This window comes from Agelaius phoeniceus, chromosome 8 (genome assembly GCF_051311805.1).
Source record: "Agelaius phoeniceus isolate bAgePho1 chromosome 8, bAgePho1.hap1, whole genome shotgun sequence".
NCBI lineage: Eukaryota > Metazoa > Chordata > Aves > Passeriformes > Icteridae > Agelaius > Agelaius phoeniceus.
This window is the reverse complement of record NC_135272.1, coordinates 19364285-19382822: the sequence shown is the minus strand read 5'-3', so window position 1 is coordinate 19382822 and position 18538 is coordinate 19364285. Positions and strand designations below refer to the sequence as shown.

General features: G+C 42.2%; 1 protein-coding gene across 1 annotated transcript; it reads left to right on the top strand.

Annotated features, from left to right (window-relative positions):
* The first annotated feature begins 4328 nt into the window (after positions 1-4328).
* Positions 4329-18477, top strand: SLC71A1 (solute carrier family 71 member 1). The gene is made up of 12 exons (XM_054638648.2): positions 4329-4567; positions 9874-9969; positions 10998-11060; positions 11613-11740; positions 12781-12895; positions 13995-14213; positions 14506-14619; positions 15047-15118; positions 15564-15676; positions 15831-15928; positions 16420-16583; positions 17153-18477. Exons 1-12 carry the CDS (start codon positions 4481-4483, stop codon positions 17357-17359), a joined length of 1476 nt encoding a protein of 491 aa, XP_054494623.1. The 5' UTR covers positions 4329-4480; the 3' UTR covers positions 17360-18477.
* Positions 18478-18538: the final 61 nt, after the last annotated feature.

Below are 18538 nucleotides of genomic sequence, written 5' to 3'. Positions count from 1 at the left end.
TTTTCTGACTTTTAGACAATGGTTTTGTTAGTTTAGTTGTATATTTAGGAGGCTAACTTATACTTAGCAGAATTTTGTTTAAATATTTATAAAGTTATAGAAGTTATAGCTAGCTATTTATTTGCAATAACTTGAATTATGTGATTTTTCTTTCTGGACTTATATATTGGGTGTACTAGTATTTATTGAATACTTGGATATTTGGTAGTTTTATTTGAGAATCTCTGGAATATATGGTAAATGGTCAAATAACAATAAACTTAGGACTATCTTCAAAGCAAAAGATATCAGTTCAGTGGTGAAAAAATTTGAGTGTAATAAAGCAAGATAAACTTTTCTTTCAACATTGTATTTCTAAGCAATCCATAAGTGCCCAAAAATGTATTCTCAAATAATTCAGATAATTCTCAACGAGTTCAGGTAATTGTATAGTTTTATTCAACTTCATTGTTTTAGACAAACTTTAAGAAAACCTCCCTTTCTATTTGTTTCAGTAAAGGATAGATTAATGTTCTAGATTAAACTTCTATAGTGTAACACCTTTGGTTTTTTCCAACAATGTTTTAGTAACTATTGTGTTATTTTTCCTCAAAAAGACAAAACAGTCTCATTTTGCTTGTGTTTCATGTGCATACAGGCCTCTCACAGGCTCTTAGTGGTACATAATTCTTTTGTATGTGTTTCTAACTTATTTTTGTGGCTGTAATTCAAAATACAGTAACAGATTTTGTTCATTTTTTTAATCGATAAATGAAACATTGCATTTTTTCTGTTTTTTTTTTTTTTGTCAGTAACTTTCATATTTGAATGCATTTCCTGATCAGCCCTGCATGTTCTGTTGTATTTCAGCAATTGTCATTTTCCAAATTTGAATTTGTTGCTCGTTTCCTCCTGGTGACAATGTTTCTTGCTGGATATTGTGTTGAGGAGGATTATGCATTCCTTTCATATCTGAAATCTATGTTTGTGAGAATGAGTTATTAAAAACCAGTAAAAGGGGGTTTTTTGTGTATTAGAAAGGTAACAGTTATGTATAACATGGTATTATACCATATATGTGTAATGTGTCATTACCTAAGATGGTGCATTACTGTGAGGAAGTCCAAATATTGTTTCCTTGCCTTTGTTTTAACTGTTCTTCTCATTTTTAATGCTGATTAATTTCCAGAGGAAGAGAGTCCTGTTCTTTCCAGGTAAGCTCATTGGATGTTTTAGGTATCTAGAATTAAGACATTTTATAAAGAAAAATTTGGGGTAAAATGCAACAAAATATGTGGGATTGATTAGATCATATCTTCTGCTTCAGTTACTGTCCAAAGTTCTGTTCAGTTGAATTCTTAGCTTTTTATATGTATTTCTCAGCTGAATTTCTAAGTCTTTCTAGAAGAAAAAATAGTGTCCTGACTTGCCATTCAGTGCTTGTTCTTGCTCTTGAATGTCTGCTGCACATTTGCATCCAAGAGTAGACGTGGCACATTAACTTGTCTGCACTCTCCCATCATCATTCTGACTGTAATTAGAAATATTAATTTCATTAGTGATTTATAGTTTAGTAAGAATTGCTTATATGCTAAGCATATGTTTGTATTTGCTGCCATGATTTTTTTAGATTTTTTTAATTTTGTCCTTGTTGTCAATATATGAGTCCAAATATATTATTCAAACATTGTAGCAAAATTTTTAAGTTAGTCTTAGTTTTCTATATGTTGATATTTGTGTGTGATTACACTGAATACAGTTCTAATATATGGTGTTTCCAGGCAATTTGGAAAAGGTTATTTTTTTTGGTCTAACACTGCTGAACACTGGAATGCATCTTATGTGACCTAACACAGTCCTTCTTTTAATCCATGTTGAGGTAAAATACTGTATTTTTTTTTCTTCTATATGAGTAGATAATGCCACTATAGTAATCAAGTGGTTGAAATTAAGCATTGGCTTTATTAAGAATATGATTAAAAACTTGTTTGAGAGCTTTGTTAAAAGGAGAGGCTTGCCTTATGCACGTGCTTCTTTTTGACCATTGTGTCATGACTTCTTGCAGTGTTCTTGTGATGCTCTTCTGGTCTGAAACCCCAGATGTGCCCTGAACCAGGGGTGGTAGGAAGCACCTGAGTATCAGTACCCAGTTATAGTGTGGGGTGTGGCTGTAAAACATGGTAACACTGTAAGAGCCATGAATAGCTGTAATTTACAATATATCAAAGACCCGAACAGAGTTCACAAGCAGTTTCTATAGATGATGGATAACATGTTTCTCTGCCCATTTTGCAGATTCATATAATAAAACTGGGTCATTTCACCAGCAGCTTTCAGGACACCTCATTTCTATCAGTTTCTTTTGTCAATTTTGCCCTGCTCTGAATGTTAACATGCAACACGATTTAAACTGAAAGTTTTATGCTATTAGATAACAAATTAATGATTCCTTATCTAGGGACATTGTTCTTCAAGCTTGGTGTAAAGGCACTCCCTGAGGAATCTTACCTGAAACTAGTGAAACCATCATCTGCCTGTGCTTTGGAATACCCCTAGGGAGATAAGTACTCTGTCCTTTTCCATCCCTCTCCCAAAATGATGGTAATGACTTCTACAGCTAGCAGGTAGTAGTATTTACTTAGTAGAGAGGGTTGAACACTGTGGGTGTTTAGATGTTACAGACAATTCTTGTTTCTCTTCCTCAGGAGTCTGTGTTAAATAATGTTAAATATGAAGGTTAATGTTATGTTAATATATAAATTAAATAATGTTAGAGCAGATTATGTTGTGACTTGTGTAGGTGACTGGAGTTTAATATTTGAAAATATGTAGCTGGCTGAATTACATGACAGCAACAGCAAATTTATTCTACATGCTCATTATTTGAATCATCTGCTCTCTCTACATGAGCAGCCTTGATACTTAAATGCATTTTGAGATAATGACATCAATAACAGGTGTTGGTCTAATATGAAGGTGTGGATAGAAAACAATATTGTCAGCCTAGTTACCAAACGCCTTTGCTGACATTGTAGTTGTGTTGACTTTTTACATGAATCCCTTACACGTCACCTACATGTCTGTGTGTGACTTTCCCACCAAAATCTAACAGCCCTCTGAGGAATAGACTTGAAACTATGCCAGCATCTTCAGACCCTTCTCCTTTTCAAGTAGAAGTGGGACAGAATTGTCAAATACTTCATGTGACACCCTGGTACTTGTAACAAATGACTGATAATAGCAAACATCCCCGACCTGCTAGATGCACTCTTGGTTTCGTGAGCTGGAGTTGGCTTGTCTTTGTTTAGATCCATTGGTCTGAGTAGGGCTGTGCATCGGCAAGTTCTAAATTCCTTAAAAGGTGCATTATGATGAGATAAGAGGTGCTTGGTCTTAAGGCTAAGAGTTTAAGCTAAGCCCGCACGATCTAAAGTGGTGAGTGATTGACACCCGTTTGGTAACGCGGTGGGAGCTGCGGTGCCGCTCTGTACCTCAGGGATAAGTTCCACTGTTGGTATGGACAAAACGCTGTTCCTGTGCAGCTGAGGTTTTGGGGGAAACGGGGATATCACAGGAGCTGGGGAGATGGAGATAAGCAGCAAGAGAACTGAAAGATGGAGGAGTAAGAACATAGAGAACAGACTGATACATGGATACAGCCATGGAGACTTGTGTCTGTATCATGAATGTAATGGTATATAGCATGGACAGTTGTTGCTCCTTGGTGATGCCAGTCATCAACAGTGGATGAATTTATAAGCCACAGAAAACCCAATAATGCCGGCAACATGTTTCTAAAATATTTTCTCCGCTAATGGGTGTGCTGCTGTGGGGAAGCTGATCCCTGTTATCTTGTTACTTGCACGCGCTGTGGTGAAGCAGAACCTGGGATGACCTGCCCCTTTGAAGGTGTTAGAGCTTTCATAAGCTAAGTTTAAAGCTTGATAGTAAGAAAGAAGAATATCTGTCTCCAAGCTCGATCATTAGGGTGGATTATCTCTGTTTGTGTACTCTGGTTCTAGAAATGTCAGGTATATCCCGTACTAACTGCCTTCCTTTGGTCCTTTTTCCCGGGTGCCTCAGCAGCTCCAGGAGGGAGGAAGCGGGGCCAGGTGTTTCCATTCGGGAGGGACGGGTGGTGCTTGGGGGGACCGGATGAGAACCTGAGGCTCCCGCGGGGCCGCGCTCTCTGCTTTAGCCCGTGGCTTTGCCAGGCTGGGGGTGCCGAGTGGCGGAGGCTGTGGGGGCCGCCCAGCGGCGCCGCCGTCCCGGCTCGGCCCGCACTTCCAGGGCGGGGGGGGCGCTCCGCACACGTGACCGGCGCGCGGCCAATGGCGCGATCGCGTGATGCGCAGCGCCGGCTGCGCGCGCGGTGGGGCTGCGCAAGATGGCGGCGGGCGCGTGAGGGGTGGCGGCGGCCGCGCCGGAGGGACGGAGGGAGCCGAGGCCCGAAGGGAGCCGGGAGGGGCCGCTGGTGCCGCCCCCGGGGTGCGATGGTAAAATGACCCAGGCGGGGAAGAAGAAGAAGCGCGCCGTGAACCGCAGCATCATGCTGGCCAAGAAGATCATCATTAAGGACGGCGGGACGGTGAGGCCGGGGGCGCGGGGCGGCCCGGGGGACAGCTGGCGGCGGCGGCGGGCCCCGGGCTGCGTGGCGGTGCGGGGGCCGGCCCCGGACGGGAAGGGCCCGGTCCGGCGGGGGTCGGTGGGCCCGCGGCCCTCGGGCGGCCGCGCCTGTGTCGATCGCGGTGCCCTCACGGCCGCCGCAGCCCTGATGGCCGCTCTCGGCAGCCCGGGCCGGTGTCCGCGGAGCGGCTGCCCCAGAACACCTGTGAGCGCGTCGGGCTGCTTTGCCCCGCCCGTGAGCGCAGTTCGTTCCTCGTGTGGGTCGCGGTTTGGGTCGCGGGAGCGAGTGCGGCCTCAGGCGCCGGGCCCGGGGCACGGCGGGTCGTTATAGGGCCGGCCGAGGTGAGCGGGGCATGTCCGAGCCCACCCTCGTCGAGCGCGGCTCCCGTGAGCGGCGGGTGCGGGGCTGCCGGCGGGGCTGGGAGCGCTGTGCCCGCCGTGCCCGTGGTCAGACAGAACCGGCCCGAGAGGGGGACAGACACCGGCGCCTGAGCAGTTCCGCTTAAGGGGGCCTGAGAGAAAGGCTTTGTGGTTCTTCCCACTGTTTTGCTTCCTCGTAAATACATAAATTCGAAAAAGAAAGGAAGTCGTTACGTGTTTTGGCTGTTGGAGCTTGGAGTTGGTTTGGGTGTGTTTTCTGGTAGTTTTGTTTTGTGGTTTTTTTTTTTATTGATGGGTGCCATTGCTTCCAATGTATCATTGCCCCTGGATTTTTTCCACTTTGTAACACTATGTAGCTTCGATGTGCCCAGTTCTAAATACAGTGGCTTTATTTCAAGTAAAGAGACGTCTTGACAGACTAAATTGCTGATGCCCCTTCAGTTTGTCTTTTTGGAACAATAATGGAGAAGAGACAGGTGTGAGTCACTATACTTGTTCATCGAAGTGGCCAACTGGCTGAATTACTGAAGTGTTAGGAAGCAAAATTAATTCTGGTATTGGTTGTTGGTGTTTTCCTGGATGTGTTTCTGCTGTTTTTAAAGATAGAAATGTATGAGATTACCTTGTACAGATGTTAAATGCAAATATTTTAGATCAAGTAGTACAAGCAGAGTAAATGTCACTCAGTGGACATGATGCTTCATAATTTCTGTGGGAGTATCATTGATTAAGATACACTGTGTTTCCAAGCGTCCCTAACCGCTCAACTTTAATTTCTTTTTGCCAAGAGAGGAGAAATTATGTTACAATTACCTGCATTCTGTGATACTTTTAGTACATCATTCAGTGCCACCAGTTTCAAAAACTAAGTGCCAACTCCCATGAGTTCTGTATTAATCTAATTTTTGGAAATCACGTAAAAATGAGCCATAAACATTACATGAAGGTATGTAGATTTTTGTTAGGCAACAAAAACTTCCACTTGTGATACTTTCTGCCTTCAAATAAATGTTTGGGAAAATATTTGTCTTAAATACATATTTCTAAGTTATGAAGTTTGATATAAGAGTGTTTTTATAGCAACAGCAGAAACTTAGTGCATGGAATTTTTTAATATTTGCTGGGATGATAAGTTGGCCTTCAGTGTCCTCAGCTGCTTCATTCGTTCCCCAGTGTGGTGTGTGACATTGTGGGAAACAGGTACCTGAATATGGCCCCGTGTCTTCAGTGTTTCCCACTGGCAAACCAGTAATTAATCAAGCATCTTTGTGCAAACTTTCCAGCCTGATTGGTTTATTTTGGAACTGTTTGACATCAGACCAAATTGTGTGAGCCAGAATGGGTAATGTACAGATGGTTAATGAGGCAGTGGCACAGGCAGAAAGAGTTTCTGATTGAAAACCAAGAAAACCCCACAAACAAGCAAAAAGGAAAACCCACCCATTGTTTCTGCAAAGCCTCTCTTCCCACTGCAGTTTCTGCTGGGTCTCCTTGACAAGGCAGTGGGTGGTGCAGGAGTTTGGGTTGGTGCTTGGTGATATTTTTGTGTTTTTCTATTTGCAGCTTTAGTAGCTGTATCACAGAAAGAATGTGTAATGGTGTGTTGTACTCAAGTGTGTATTGTCAGATTTCACCAAAGGAGAGGCAGTAACACCAGTGATGTGGTTTCATAGAATCACAAATGGTTTGGGTTGGAAGAGACTTTAAAGATCATCCATTTCCAACCCCCTGCCATGGGCAAGGACACCTCCCATTGACCAGATTGCTCAAAATCCCATCTGGCCTGCCACTGAGCACTTCCAGGGGTGGGGCAGCCACAACTTCGGTTTCAACACTTTTTTTCCCCCAACAATTTTAATTTTTCCTTCCTTTATGTATTCATCTTTTGTACGATGATGCATTTTTGAAGCAGTCATGGAATGAACTAGAGATTAGAACTTTGTTTGGTACTTTTTTCCTTTCCAGCAGAGGAGCAGCAGCTGTGGTCTTACACACGATACCTTTGTGGCTTTTATGGTTATTCTGTTGTTGTCAGCTATGTGTTCTTAGGCTTGCCTGGCATGTACACTTTTTATCACTGGCATGACTGACAGTACAAAGTGTTTGATTAAAGGCATCTTCTCTAACCAGAGGAAAAGGCATTCTTGGAGCCCTGTTTGTGCAGCGGGTTTGGCCAAGCACAAATGCACTCTGCTCTGGCTGCTGGTGCCAGAGGAGGGTTCTGTTACTGTGATTGGAACATCTCGGTTCCAGCTTGTTCTCACAAGGGCTCTGCATCTTTTCTTTCCAGGTCTGGGGCCTTCTGCTTCAGTTGCACTTGTGCCATTGCACTGGACTGTGTTAGCCCATTAGCAAAGCACAGGGGGCAGGGGTGTGGGGTACAGCAGGGCTGGACACCCAGCACCTGCACTGCACCTGTGGGCTCTGAGAGTGCCTCTGGCTGGCACTGAAACCTTGGGGACTGAATGTGTAATGTGTCTGAATACACTGCACTGTAACTGCTTATCCCCCCTTGCTCTCTCACCTCAGAAGCACCCCTGCTGGCTGATAGTTGCCACCACCTTTAAAAATTACTATAGAGGTGAGGATCTAAATGTGACTGAATTACTTCTTTTTTAATAGATAAGAACAAATAACAGTCCCTGTGATAAGTGAGCACTAGCAGCAGGAAAGAGGGGAAGTTGCACCAAGGTGATCTAAGTGTCACTTCTGCTTGTTCTCATCAGCGTGTTGGAAAGCTCCGTGGCTGTTGCTGACAGCTGGTGACATGGCAGGGGGCAGCAGTGACCCCCCTGAGCGCTAAAGGCAGCGGCAGTTCCCCTGTCAGAGCAGCCACTGCTCTCGTGCTGCTGTTCGGCTTTGTGCCGGTGCTCAGGGAGCTGCCCGGAGCGGGACAAAGGCAGCACAGGCACAGACGGAGTCACTCATGCTTGCTGGCAATGGGGGTGCTCTGACCCCCACGCTGGGAGGGCTGGGATGGGTTGGGACACCTCCCTCACTGTCTGGCAGGCCTGGGGGACACGGGCCAGCAACATGACAGGAATCTGGGGGCTGTCAGAGTGAACCTGATTTCATGAGGCTGAGTCAAACAGCTAACACTGATATTGCAGTTTGTGCAGAGCTGGATAAATTTTTAACCCAAAGCTAAAATAAGGATTGTGGGTGGAAAGGGAAAGGAATTGTGGGAAGAGAGGATAATTATAGCCACTCTCTGTACCTACAAAGACTGTTAATTTACATCCTTGGGAGAGTGGGCAGAAAAAACAGCAGAAATATCAGTATGGTATGTCTGTATTTACTGCAGAGGGCTTGGGAAAGAAAAATAGCACAGTGCTGAGGTGCTTTGTGTTTCACCTTTTACAGACTGTTATGGTTACTTTTGAAAATTATCTTTTTGATTAATTAAAAATTATCTTATGATCTTATTTAGCAATAGGAGTAATTAGGCAGTGAGGTTTTCTGTATTTATTTCCTACATTTGTTCAGTAAGATTTTTTTTCTATATTGGAAATATTGGAATAGAAAGAAAAGCTAGGTGTGGCTACATAAATCTCCTGATAAAAGAATGACTCCAGTATTACCTAACTGCAACTTAAAATTGTGTAGTATTTGAGGCTGGAAGGCACCTCCAACATCACCAATCCCACTGCCCCAGTCTCTTACCCCAGACAGGTCAGCTGGAGCCCTTTGCCCAGGGCTGTGTCTAGTGGGGTTTGGAGGCTGGCAACTCCACACTTCACTGAGCAGCCTTTTTCAGGAGGGGTTGCTTTTCTGAGCTTCAAGTATAATTTCTTGTATTTCAGTATGTGCCTGCAGTCCTGTCACTGACACTTCTGAGAAGAGTCTGGCTCTTGTATTTACTCCTCCATCAGCTACTTACACACACTGATAAAATCCCAGTGAACCTTCTTGGGAAGCAGCTGAGGTCCTTAGGCTGTGTGTGTGCTCAGTGTAAACGCCAGGTCTGATCACATCAGGGCCACTCTGTTAGTAACTCACCTTTGCACAAAAGCAGCACAGCAGATGTTAAGGCAGCGCTTCTTAGTTGAAAGAACACGTATGAAATTTCTGAGGAGTTATTCATACTGCTTTCATATGAGAATAATTAGTGAACCCTATCCTTAATTTGCAAATGTTGAATTGTGGCATGTTGTTTGACAGCATTTACAGAGTCTACAAGATGAGCAGGTTCTCCCACCCATTCTCTTTTTGTTCTCTTCAAAAGCTGCTTCTGATTCCACCAAATCACTGAGAATTTCAAGTTTCTTTTGTCAAATCTTTTATCTGCATCTCTTCCTGCATTTGAAGCATACTGTAACTGATAGGCCTACACTCAGTATTTGGGAAGTGATCAGTGCTGTTCCTCAGATTTGCTTCTGGTGTTTATGATTTTAGTTTCTTTCCTGGTTTAGAGCTATGTTTAGTATGGAGCAGTGGTGCCTTTTAGTAACAGAAGAGCTGTTTGATAGGCTGGGTAGTGAGACTTGGGATAGCTGAGTGTGAGCACTGCATGGAAACTTGATTCCATGTGGCTTTGTGTCCATGTGTACACTTAAGCACTTTTCTCAAGGAAAACTAACTAATTGTCTGAAGAAGAGTCTCTTTTCCCTGTAACATCCTTGTTTCCTGGACAGGCAGTGTAAGTGGTTTATATTTTTGAGATGGCAGTGAAGGATTCTGCAGAGTAAGAGTAGGACACTTCAGGACATTAGCATCAAAGGGTTAAAAAAAGGAGGCTCATTCCATACCAGTTAGTTGGGTAACTATTCCCAAGTTTTGAATCCTGTTTCATTATTAATTGTTCTGTTTCTAGTGTTCAGGTGCATTTCTCGTGAGTCTTACTAGATGATCAGATGTTTTAATCACCTGTCTTTTCTCCTATTTCAGCCTCAAGGAATAGGTTCACCCAGTGTCTACCATGCTGTTATCGTGATCTTCTTGGAGTTTTTTGCTTGGGGACTCCTGACAGCTCCCACTTTAGTGGTAGGTGATCCTTAGGAGCTTTTTCTCACTGTATGGGAGGTGGGACAATTACTGCAAAGGCACTGAGCATCTTCTAAATTGCATGAAATGAAAATTACATATCATTGAGCTACTCTGTTGTGCAAGTGAAAAGTTCTATATTTTTAGATACTATCAGAAATTTCATTTATTTCACTATAGCAGTGTAATGGTGTAGCACAGCTGTTTACATGCAAGTCTGCTAACACTCAAGCTTACATGTAAATAGTTTCTGATTGAAACCAGTAAGGTGGTAATGAAATTATCTTTCCTTTCAAGATACCATAAAATATTGGCATATTACAAATGTAAGGACAAAAATAGACTTGAAATGTGGTAACCAGTTACACCAGTCTGTTACACCAGTCAAAGCATCCCCATGATTAGTGAAACAGCCATACCAATGTGTTTGTATCAAGGTACTCTCTCATGTAGTTGGTTGCTTTTAATTTGGATTTAATTTGTGAGTGACACATGATGACAAATTGAAAGGAGTGAAGGCTTAAAAATCTCCCAAGCCAGCTCCACTTTAAAAGCAGTCTTGGTGCTGCTCTGAAAGCTGATGTTACCCATCAGCAGTGTCTGGGGCATGAACTGCACATCATCACTGAATGGAATCCCTCTCATCTAAACACAAATCAGACTGAGACAGCTGCATTTCTGGATTCTGCTCACCACACTGAGAGCCACTCCAGGATGGTGGCATCTCTCCTCTGTCTCTCCTCAGTCCCCAAACAGATGACACAGTAGCATTTGGAGAATCTGGTCAGAGATAATTTTCTAGGTTCTCTATGGTATATTTATATTTCAGGCACTGAAATCTCAAAATGCCTTCCATGTAAATTAAAGACTTGTCACATTATTTGTGGTTTGCCCTTTTTTCTTCTATTTTTTTCCTCTGTATTCTATGAAAAATAAAAAAACTGCTGTGCATCCTAAAGTTGGATGTATCATGAGCAATATTTGTAGTTCATATTGTGTAAATGACTGTATTCATATTTCCTCTCCAGGTTTTGCATGAAACCTTCCCAAAACATACATTTCTAATGAATGGTCTAATTCAAGGAGTAAAGGTAAGTTGACAGAAGTTAATCACAAGCACAATTTAAAGTGAATGGTGGGAGGAATGTAGAAATAACTGCCAACTGAGAGAAACAGTCAAGAGGTTTTTCAATATGGCTTTCACAGCATGAATAAAATGGGAATAAATTACTGCTGAAAGTGCAAATGTGCCTCTTTTTACTTTTAGTAAGGTATTGCTTGGTCTGTATCTACTGTCTGGGTTCAGCAAATAAAAAGGTAGTTCTTTAATCCCAGATGATGCATGTGGTGCTGAAAGTGGATAATTTTTCACTTGGAGTTTGTTGCTCCATTAGACTATAAAGCACAGTTCATGAAACTGCTTGTATGACTGGATCATCTGCATTTTGAATTTTGTGTAGCTTTTGAGATGACAGATCTCAAGTTTTATGGAGTCAGACGTGGGACAGAAGATCAGTGAGGCCACATTGCCTTTGGTGCATTGCACTGTAGCCATTGGCTTGAATGGAAGCAGAGCCCAGGCTGCTCTCAGCTCCCCCAAGTCTGACCTCTCCGTTCTGACTTCACATGTTTTGTTTCACCAGGGCTTACTGTCGTTCCTCAGTGCCCCACTCATAGGTGCCCTGTCTGATGTGTGGGGACGAAAGTCCTTCTTGCTGCTAACAGTATTTTTCACCTGTGCACCAATACCACTAATGAAGATCAGCCCATGGTTAGTAAATTGTTTCATGCCAGATTGGCTGTTGTTTTTCAAGGCTGCTATCAATGTTTGTGTGTGTAGCATTGTGATAAAATGTTCTTTTGTGCTTCGTGGAAGGTTGAGGCTTTTGTATTATTTCTGTGCAAAGCTGGGGATACAGTCAACCTGTAGCAGCTGCCATAGGCCAGAGGCCTTGGTCAGAATTTCAGTAGCTGCTGATTTTGATCTGTGTGCTGTAAGCCCTACATCCAGCACATCTGCCAGAGCTGGAGAACACTGTCCAGTGAACTGTGTAGGTCTGGATGGTGGCCACAGTTCTCACCCAGCTGCCAGCCAGCAACACTGCAGTCAAAACCTTACCTAATGTGGGTGCATGAGGTAACCATTTGTAAGGTACAGTGTTGCAGCACTTTTATACTTTCGTTTCTCAAATCGACCAGCTTTCATGCTGTGCACTCTGCTGACCTGGTAACTGGCTGGAACACTGCCCAGGCAGGGCAGGAGTCAGAGCCCTGGGCTTGCTCCTGAGCCATGCTGTTGCTGAGGGTGGAGCAGCAGTGGCACAGCCTGCACTGACACAGCCCAGTGCCAGCAGCCCAGGCACCTCCGTCAGCCTTTCCTGTTTCCTTTCTGATCACACAGGCTGCTCATCTCTCTTCAGAAGGAGCTTGTTTTCTAAGTGTACATTAAGGTTTCCAATGCCAAGTACTAGTGTCTATAGCATCAGATATGGCTAATGTGGAGGCCTTTCAATGACCAAGTTCTCAAAATACTGAGGTTCCTTATTTGCTTTGGGTCATAGACCAGTTAAGTTTAGTAGTCATTAATCACAGCAGCTTTTTGTAGATGTTACAAAATCGTGCTGCTTGTACTTAGTGCACATCTGTGTTACACAATTCTATCAAGACACAGTGACATTGGCTTTATCCAAGATTATCTCAATAAATTGTCAAGATAGGTTGGACAAGGTGATTTACTGTTTAACTGCACTTGGATTGAATAGACTGTTTGTTTCTGTTTAGTTGTTCTAATTTTTTTTATCATGCTCTTAGGTGGTACTTCGCTGTAATTTCCGTGTCTGGAGTTTTTGCAGTGACATTTTCTGTAGTTTTTGCATATGTAGCAGACATAACCCAAGAACATGAGAGGAGCATGGCCTATGGTTTGGTATGTATTGTTTGGGCTCTTTTCCTGTGCTATTCAATACTAAGGCCTTCCGTTTGTAATGCTTATCAAAGCTGTGGCTTTGTTTCTTCTGTGGCAAGTTAATTTTAGTTTGGAGTCAGTTTTTTCTGTTTAATTGTTCCTGTCATCCAGTATCTATCTCTTGAATATTCTGCTTCTAAATGAAACAAAACATGGCCTTGTCAAAAACTGTCATGCCTGTCTTAAGGGCTGTTATCAGCCTTAATAGTGTAATTTGAGGAGGTTTAGTTATTTTTGTATTGTTGCCCACTCTGGTACTACTCTGTCATTGTTTCAGAAGTCTCACCTTTTGTTCTGGAACTGCCATTGTGTGATACTGGGTTACCCCTGCCTGTGTCTCCTCTTCTGAGCTGCAGTTCAGAACAAACATGACTTACTTGTCTGTTTGAAGTTGTTACAACTCACCTCTGTTTCTCTGTTATCTCCTGACAACCTGCTGGGTCTCAGGAGCCTTGACAGCCTCATGTTATTTTGGATTAGCAAAATCATTTGTTGTGTTTAAGTTACAGAATTCATTACCATTCAGCAGGAAAAGCTGAAAGCAATGGATATAGAACGAAATAGTTCCTTGGTGCCTGTACACATCAGGGATTGAGATATATTGAGAAAGTTGTTTCAGTTTTTAAGTTAGTATCTTTCACAAGGCCAGCTGATTAACTGACAACTACTGAGTTGGATTAACCAGCATATTACATTTAATATACCCTTTATACATGTGCTTTTTTTTCTAATAGACGTTGCCTATTTCACTAATATGAAGATTAAATACAGCTCATTGCTTCCCAGAGGTATCAGCAGAATCTACAGTTAATTAAACCTAATGATGTCAGTACATGCAAGAGTGCTGTGAGCCTCACATTGCTGTCCAGTTATCAGAAAATCTTTCTTAAAAAATTGTGATTGTCTAAAATGCACAGCTGCTCCCACATAGGCATAGGGAAAAGGTTACTTTTAATCACTGTGTGATTACAACGGTTAGGCTTCTGAAAAGGAGGAAATGTGCATAATAATACTACTGACTTGTCTCACTGCAAACCTTACCAGCTGTTATTTATTTCAGGTTTCAGCAACTTTTGCAGCAAGTTTGGTGACCAGCCCTGCTATTGGTGCCTACCTTGGCCGAGCGTACGGCGACAGCCTGGTGGTGGTGCTGGCTACAGCAATCGCCTTGCTGGACATTTGCTTTATCCTTGTTGCTGTGCCGGAATCGCTGCCAGAGAAGATGAGGCCAGCGTCCTGGGGAGCACCCATTTCATGGGAACAGGCTGACCCCTTTGCAGTAAGCTACTTCAATTGGGGAGATTTTGTTATTTGTAGATACTGAGCTTTGGACACAGGCAAGAGTCTGAATTTACAATAGTTCAGGCTTGCAAAAGAAAGCCTTCAATTCCTTCAAGCTTGACCTTGCTTCACTGGTGATCCTTTTGCTGACAATCTTGCTAAACCTACAGAGAGTTCTTTGGTGGTGCTGCATAACAACTTCATTAATTGTCAGGCTTTTCAGGGCCCAGCTAGGGATGCTTTTTGGAAATAAAGGTGGAATGTTTAGTAATTCTTTTTTCTTGCCGTAGTCCCTGAAGAAAGTCGGCCAGGACTCCATTGTGCTGCTAATCTGCATAACAGTCTTTCTTTCCTACCTCCCAGAGGCAGGCCAATATTCCAGCTTCTTCCTATACCTCAGACAGGTAATGTAACATTTTGGTATGAATTCGAACAAAATTAAATTTACAGGACTTAAGAAAGTTTTCAGTATTACTGAACTAATATGGAAAATACAGATAACTGATGTAAGTTCCACTGTTGTTCAGTTTTTCTCTTTTAGATAGGCAAAAAGAAAGGAAAGTGATGAATGAGTTATAAAACAATTTCTTGTATTTTGCAATTATTTGCATTATTCTTGGACTATGAGGTTCAATATGTTAAACTGGTGTTATTTTTTGAGGGAGCAATTTAATTGTTTTTATGCCCCTTTATTTATTTGTTTGATGTAATGGAAAAGACAAGGAACTGAATAATACTGGTCTTCTGCATTGTGTGTTCCCTCACCGGGGCTTGTGACATCATGATACATGGTTTATGGTTAATAATCAAATTGCCTTTTTTTTAATATAGATAATGGGATTTTCATCTGAAAGTGTTGCAGCATTTATAGCAGTTCTTGGGATTCTTTCCATTATTGCACAGGTGAGTTATTGCTCTGTGTGTCATTGATTTGGCAAGCTGAAAAGAAGGAAGCACTGTGGAGAATGGAGAACACTGTGGTTCCTTCCATAAATGTAACTCAGCTTTTCTAGATCTCTAGAAATGGGTTAAGACTCTAACTTAGATGAAAACACTTGACAACAAGTGTTTGGTTCATTAAGGGAAAACTAAATCCTTTGTGCATCAAAGAAGGGATGATGGTTTAATCATGTAACTTGCTAAATGCTGCCTTTTTTTTTTTTTTTGGTAGAGGCAAATACTGCTTTTGAAGAACACTACTTTAAAATAATATTTCTGCATGTATTTGACTTTAAGAGTAAAATGTTTTCAGGTGTTGTATTTTTAATTCATTAACTCATCAGCTTACTTGTGTTTAACCTTTAAGAATGTTATTTTTCTGACATTTTACTTTTGCCCTCTCTGTTAGACAATAGTGTTGAGTTTACTGATGCGCTCCATTGGAAATAAGAACACCATCCTGCTGGGCCTGGGGTTCCAAATACTGCAGCTGGCCTGGTATGGCTTTGGGTCAGAGCCATGGTACGCACATTTCCCTTTGCTTTGACTGATGCAGGGTTGGTGTGCACTGCAGCCCTTCTCCAAGGGTGTGAGTGCAGGAGAGCCAGCCCAGCATCCCTGTGCTGCCAGGGCAGAGCTCCAGCCCAGAGCAGTGACTGCAGGCTGTGTTTTGCAGGATGATGTGGGCAGCAGGCGCCGTGGCTGCCATGTCCAGCATCACTTTCCCAGCGGTCAGCGCCCTGGTCTCACGAACTGCTGATGCCGACCAGCAGGGTAGGTTTGCTCCTGCTTCTTGGAGTTCTAGTTGAGGAATACTGTGCAGACAGACATAATGGGGGCTGGGCTTAGTGCCCGTCAGCCAGGCTGAGTCTTGGCAGGGCAGCCCAGATACCTGAGCTTAGGGCACCACATTAAATCCAGCCTGCTTGAAGGTGCACTGTGTGTGTACCGTGTACTTCTGCTGCAGAGGGAAAACTCAACAAAGCCTTACAGTTACAAAACATTCAGCAAACTCAATGCACCGTTCCTCGCTGTAGCACACAGTGCTCTCTCTCCTGTGTGAGACAGTGTGCATATCCCAGCCTCTGAACTAGCTTAGCATGGCAGGCACTGCCACTCGAATATATGATCATGACAGGCTCTTTGTGACCCTTGTTTAGAGCTTTCCTGCTTGCATTAGTTTCAAGTCAATTAAGGCATTAGAAATAGTTAATTATGTATGTATAACTACAGATAGAGAAGAACATGTATTTTACTTTTCCCAGGTGTTGTTCAAGGGATGATTACAGGAATCCGAGGTCTGTGTAATGGTTTGGGACCAGCGCTTTATGGTTTTATATTCTATATCTTTCACGTTGAACTGAATGAACTGCCCATGCCCGAATCATCGTCAGGAGGTAGTGTGGTTGCACAATACCATTTACAACAGGTACGTTTCTTTTGTACTTACTGCTTCCAAAAGAAGTTAGGAAGGGCTCCTGTGCTCATCAGTTCTCCAGTTTGATGCTGTGGTACATTTTCTTAGGCTGACTGTAAATGGAGGGTGTAGAAAGAGGTTCCTAAGTCCTTCTACGGGAGGGCTGCTGTTTAATTGCATGCACCAGTAGAGTGTAATTTTCAAATAGCTACAGCTGACAGTCATAGACAACTGTGACCTTTGTGAGGAAAATACTTTGAGGGAAGGATGGACAGATAGCAGTGGTGAATGTTTCTGTTTTGTTGTCCTTATGCCGAGTTGTTTTTTTTTTAACTGAGTTTTTGGGGAAACTCAGCAGGAAGAACTTGCACTAGAGAAGGAAGTTGGCAAGCATTAATAAGAATCATGCGCTCCCTTGTTCTAAATCTTAGGATGTAATGTTCTTTCACATTCCTTCTCAAAGCCTGTGCTGTATTCACTGCTGTGTCAGGCAACAATGCTTGAAAGTGGGTAATTAGCAATTGTAGGCTGTTTAAGGTGTGTTGAAAGGCTCCTTAACACTTTGTTGTTGTTGTTTTCAGAACTCCATAATTCCTGGACCCCCATTCTTATTTGGAGCGTGCTCTGTGCTGTTGGCACTACTTGTTGCCTTGTTTATTCCTGAACATACCAACCTAAATGTAAGATCCAGCAACTGGAAGAAACACTGTGGCAGCCACGGCCATCCCCACAGCCCACAAGCTCCTGGTGAAGCTAAAGAACCATTACTGCAAGATACAAATGTATGACAAAAATCCAGGAAGACCGTTTGGACTCTTCTTTCATCAGCAGTCTGGGATACACATTCCAACTCCATCAAAATGTAATTTCTTAAGGTAATCTTAAGAAGCATCTCTCTGCATGAAATATGTAGGAATTGAAACAGGAGCTTTCTCCAAAGATGTTGCCATGAACTAAAAACTTACTTGCTTTTATAAACAAACTGTTACATACTTGTCTCTTGCCATGAAATACTGTTACTGCTAAACTTTACATTCTTAGTTCAGAGACAAACAATAGAGTCAAGGCATGAGCATGTGTCCTTCTGTTTCCTTACGGTGGTGAGCTTTAATTCTAGTCATGCTACGTCTCAATGAGACAGACTGGCATCCATGTGGACCCATTCGTTTTAATGTTGTAAAATCTTGGGTCAGCTGATTCAAAGCCTTAATGTAAATGTACTTCAGTAGGGAGGTGAATTGGTATCATTTCTTTTAAAAGTCACATGGCAGGTTTTTTTTAAGTTTGTACTAATATAAAAATCACACGAGCACGCTTGCTGAACAGTAAAAGTTATTTTTATGTAAGTGCATTTACTCTTTCTATTTTTAAGAAACGGTCGTATCAAACACTTGTTGAAATACAAAGTGGGTGTTTTGGGCCTACAGATTTTAATACTGGCTCCAAAGCTCTGCTTTCCTCTGTACCGTTTATTGAACCACTCTATTTCCGATGTTTGCGTAATCATCAAGGACCTCAAAACTTGAATACACAGACTGAACTCTATAAGCTGATAGCCTTGAATCTGTCGTGTGCTATATAGTGGCCTTTGAGGACTGTCACAAGAACCCTTTTGCATTACAGAGCTAAAGTTTTAGTCCTAAATTTTCAGGATCCTTAGTACAGAAGAGAGCTTTATACAATTACTGATGTGAATTTCTCTAAAAGTGTATATTTTTGTGTCCAGTTGTATTATTTAAGTGTTCCTTTGTATAAATTTGTGTATAAAGTATTGTATAGGTTTAAAATGTTTTCATCTTGTGGTTATTGCTTAATGCTTTTTTACCTTTGAACATTCACCATGGTTGACCAAGAGCAGGAAAAAAAATGTAAATATACTGTTAATAAAGTTGAATATTTTAATGAATTTTTAAATAATGTGAATGTCTCTTCAAACCTTAAGTGCAGTTCAGTAGTTGCATGTGTGT